Source organism: Zeus faber, assembly GCF_960531495.2.
Source record: "Zeus faber genome assembly, chromosome: 6".
NCBI lineage: Eukaryota > Metazoa > Chordata > Actinopteri > Zeiformes > Zeidae > Zeus > Zeus faber.
The window spans coordinates 28,418,851-28,423,703 of record NC_137201.1 but is presented as its reverse complement, the minus strand read 5'-3'; the positions used below and the strand labels follow the sequence as shown (position 1 = coordinate 28,423,703).

At 48.9% G+C, this 4,853-nt stretch overlaps 1 protein-coding gene across 1 annotated transcript in view; it reads left to right on the top strand.

Moving 5' to 3' along the window:
* dusp6 (dual specificity phosphatase 6) overlaps window positions 1-4,635 on the top strand; it is a 4,740-nt gene extending 105 nt beyond the window's left edge. The window contains exons 1-3 of the mRNA XM_080002315.1: window positions 1-853; window positions 1,147-1,578; window positions 2,746-4,635. The exon at window positions 1-853 is cut by the window's left edge and continues 105 nt beyond it. Coding sequence (XP_079858441.1) covers window positions 451-853; window positions 1,147-1,578; window positions 2,746-3,059 — 1,149 coding nt within the window. The 5' untranslated portion in view covers window positions 1-450 and the 3' untranslated portion in view covers window positions 3,060-4,635. The remainder of the gene's footprint in view (window positions 854-1,146; window positions 1,579-2,745) is intronic.
* Window positions 4,636-4,853: the final 218 nt, after the last annotated feature.

Sequence of the window (4,853 nt, the reverse complement as noted above, 5' to 3'; positions counted from 1 at the left end):
TTGTTTTTTTTTTTTCTATCCTTTAAAGAAACCATTTATTTTCATGCCGCTGCGGACCGGGGGTTGTGTAAGAGGGAAGCAGTCATTGATAAATAGTGGAGCGTTCTCCCCGCAGATGCATGAATGAGCGCCAGTGTAGAGGGAATCCGCAATCGGAAGGGGAACGAAATAAACTGAACACATTTGCATTTGTTTGATTTCCTGCAAAACCGTCCAGACAACCAGAGGCGCGAGGACAATCACGATCGCCCGGTTTCCCGATTTCATTGAAGAAAAAAAAAATACAATTATATTTAGTGCGTTTTCCTCAGCGCTCCAGTCGGTGTGAAGCGGTCCAGACCAGGGGCCTCCCCGACCGAACCCGCAGCGCGGACCGATTGAGAATTTTCACTTCCCCCCCCCCTTTTTTTTTGTTTTTTCCCTTCTCACCTCCCGCGACCCCCGCTATAAATGCTCGACAAGCTCAAGCCCGTGCAGTTCGATTCGGCCATGGCAGTCGGGAAGACGGTGGGCTGGCTCCGGGAGCAGCTGGAGACGCGTCGGGACGGCGGGCTGCTGGTCATGGACTGCCGGGCGCAGGAGCTCTACAACTCCTCGCACGTCCAGGCGGCCATCAACGTGGCCATCCCCGGACTCATGCTCCGGCGGCTGAAGAAGGGCAACCTGCCCGTCAAGTCGCTGCTCTCCAACGGGGACGACCGGGAGCGCTTCGCCCGGAGGTGCAAGACGGACACCATCGTGCTGTACGACGAGTCGAGCCGGGAGTGGAACGAGAACGTGGACGGCGGGTCCGTGCTGGGGCTGCTGCTGAGGCGGATGAAGGACGAGGGCTACCGGGCGTACTATCTGGAGGGTGAGCCACGGCCTCCATTCATAATTAACACATGTTTATCATTTCATATATTCAACAGCAGCTCAATAGAACTACTGCTTAGGTTGTTATTTAAGGCTATTAGTATTTTGTGAGGTTAATGCTATATTGTACTTTTTAAAATAAATTTGTGTATATATTTTTGGGGGTTAATTACATTGCACATTTCTTTCCATTTTTTCTTTATTGTTGCCCGTTGTTTTGATGTGAGCTGTATCTGAGCTATAATAATCCTGACGGCTGATGTCTTTTATTTTTATCTTTCGATTCCTCAGGAGGCTTCAACAAATTCCAAGCGGAGTTCCCGGGTCTGTGTGAGACCAACCTGGACGGCTCTCCCAACAGCGGCTCCCCACCGGCCCAGGTCCTGGGCCTGGGCGGCCTGCGCATCAGCTCCGACTCGTCGGACATCGAGTCGGACATCGACCCGAGCAGCGCCACGGACTCGGACGGCAGCCCGCTGTCCAACCCGCCGCCCTCGTCGTTCCCCGTGGAGATCCTGCCGTACCTGTACCTCGGCTGCGCCAAGGACTCCACCAACCTGGACATTCTGGAGGAGTACGGCATCAAGTACATCCTGAACGTGACGCCGAACCTCCCCAACCTGTTCGAGAACGCCGGGGAGTTCAAGTACAAGCAGATCCCCATCTCCGACCACTGGAGCCAGAACCTGTCCCAGTTCTTCCCAGAGGCGATAAGCTTCATCGGTAAGAATCCCTTAAAAATACATTGAACTGCTTTGTAGTTATGTTCCAAACCCCGGGGTTTGCATTTGCAAACCAAGCTCATTTCAATCTCTTTATGAAGAATATGCTCAAATATTGATTTGTTATGAATAAACCATGGCAAACAGTGTGATAAACAAACAAACAGATGTGTTGATGAGGCATGAGCCTATTAATGTGAGAGGCCCAACACCCGGAAGTTCTTAAGGTTTTATATTGCAGTTTAGGGTTAGGGGAGGTGTTCCCGACTGCTGTCTTATCAGTCAATCAAGCCCCAATGCACACAGAACACAGATTAGGAGCATTGTGTTGAACCAGGGGAACCACAACTCGCCTTCCCAAATTGCGTGCGTGCCAAGTACAAATGATTTGACTTCAATGGAGGACATCGAGGCCTATCTGTTGTCCCGGGCCTTGTGTAATTGCAACACAAAGGGCCACGCCGAAACAGGAGACCGGTGGGGGGCGGAGGGGCAGTGTGCAAAGGGAGGACGGTAATTTGAGCGCAACAGGAAGGAAGTGGCATTGAAAGTAATCTAGGACATGGCAATGGCCCTGCCCCCCCCCCCCTCGCTTTCCCTCCACATTACAAAGAGAGACATTTACAGGCCGTGTTGACATCCTGTTTGCCTTGACTGGGTGCCCTCATGACTCCTTCGTTTACACGCCCAAATGGCACCATTGTTAGAGTAACCCCAGCCGACGGAAGAATGGTTTAATAGACCGTAATAGTCAATTTCCCAACGGGCTACTCTTGGCCAAAAAAAAAAAGACGGAACGAGAGAGATAGAGCGAGAGAAAGAAAGAATGTGGGCTCTGTGTTGAGCAACAGGCTTAGGGAGGTTTTCAGGAGAATAACTCCTTTTCCTCCTGGAGCAGCTCAGGCCGGGGCCCCTGCATGACTCGAGAGGGACAGGTTTTTTTTTTTCCACCTTGTGGAGGTTCTCGGCCTTTACCAAATATGGTTTTAACGCTCGCAGCGCCGTCATCGCCGCAGTGTTTTCAACCCAGAGCCTCAACTTAGGCTCCTTTAAATTGGAAATCTACTCCTAAGGTTTTCTTTTGTCTTGTTTTTGTTGTGCGATGTTTATCCTGGTCCGTAATGTTTATTCCATTCTTGTTTTTTTGTTTTTTTTTCCTCTCAACCAGATGAGGCTCGCGGTCAGAAGTGCGGCGTCCTGGTCCACTGCTTGGCCGGCATCAGCCGCTCCGTGACGGTGACGGTGGCCTACCTGATGCAGAAGCTCAACCTGTCCATGAACGACGCCTACGACATCGTCAAGATGAAGAAGTCGAACATCTCCCCCAACTTCAACTTCATGGGCCAGTTGCTGGACTTTGAGCGCACGCTGGGCCTGAAGAGCCCGTGCGACAACCGCATGGTGACGCCCACCCAGCCGCTCTACTTCACCACCCCGACCAACCACAACGTCTTCCAGCTGGACCCCCTGGAGTCCACGTGAGGACCGCCACGCCCGACCCGCCGTCCAATGGTCCTTCACACCTTTCCTGTTTTAATCAACGGAGGCTTTAATGGAAGCCTCCTGCTACGGAAAAATCGTAACAAAATCTGCTTTTCACCCCGGCGTCGAGGGTTCCTGTCGTCATTGATCCGGTGACGGCCGTGGAACAGGAGACAGCTGGAGGGGCACTGGTGTCTGGACGGCAGACACTGTCGCAGCTGCTGCAGAATAAAACAAAGATTGACACCAAAAGAAAGAGAGCGATAGAAAAAGTTGGACTTTTTTTTTTCACATGAAATGCTATCAGACTCTGAAAGGTTTTTCTTTTTCCTTTCTTGTTTTTTATTTCCTGAGTCAATTTGATGGACAAGTTGTACGATTTACTTTAAGGTTCCCAGGCTGGAGTGCCAAAGAAATGTGACTGTTCAAACTGGACAAATTCACAAATGAATAAGAAATCCTTTCCTTTTCTTTTCTTTTCTTTGTTTTTGTTTTGGGGGATTTTGTGGTTTCAGCACTCTTGTCCTCTGAACTCCTACGTCTTCTGTGAAGACTTGCCTGTCTGGAGTCAAAGGACCGCAAGGTTAGATGGCACAGTATACTGGACTTCATTTTACAAGCGTGCAGTCTTTTAAACAACATTTATACATTGTGTATATATCTTAATTATGAAGAGATAGTACATTAAAGCCTTGCTCTAGTGTATGTATATATATATATATATATATACACACACCCTTTGCAACAAGTGGGTACTGAATATTTTACGTTTGTTTCATCTTCTACTTTTATGTAAAGCAAACACAACTGATCAGTACGTTCAAGTTGATTATGCCAAAAGAAAATCAAGTAGGTTCTCCAAGACTTTTGCAGAAATGGTGTATATGTGTAATATATTTGATAATTACTTTACATGTGATTTCAGCCACTGGGCCTTGTTGTTTCGCACCCATCCACACAAATCAGTCACCATGGTTGAATGCCTTAGTTTTGTTCACAGAGAGGTGTACGGTGCATCAGCCCACAGAGCGGTCTCCACGTTCTACTTTAACAGTAATGGATCATCATCCACCACATTGGGCTGAGTTAGTTTTCCCTACTGTACTGGACAATCTCACAGAAACAGCAGACATTATCTAATAAGACTTATTTTTGTCTGAAGCAGTGATAAAACCATCCAGCCATCCCAACCTAAATTTGCTCAGGTGGCTTCATGGAGGCCACGGGCATCATGGGACAATCCACGTCCGGTGTTGTTAGAAAGCTCCTGGGTTGATACAAGTTCAGCCGATCTGTGCAACAAGGGTTAGAAGTCTCTGAAATGTTAAAAAAAGCCGGAGGCTTTTTTCGCTGACCTTGTCTCTTCAGGGAAAACTATGAAATGCAGTTGTTGTTTTCTTTCTTTGTGGGTTGAAAGAAAAGACTCCAGAACTGTAGGGGGATGCGATTTGCTCCTTTCCCCCGAGGAGAAAGCCTGTTTTTCAGAGGTCATCTCTGTCACCCCACCCCTCCACGCTCCTCTCTTAAGAATGTAAAGAATAAGATAAGTTATTAATAAATTGCTATTTTCTCTATACTTCCTGTTTCCCATGTCTCCTTGTCTCGGCGCTCGGCACATTCATGGTCTGGTTGTGTTTTGACGGCGTGTACAGTAGCACGCTCGCGTGGGCGTTTTCCCAGCGCGGCGCTAAGCAGCAGACAGTCACGACGAGACGCCGATCACTGGGGCCGGCGTGAATCACACTCAGCTCCTCACGCCGACCCCTCCGCCGCGGCACGCTCCGAAACCTCTCT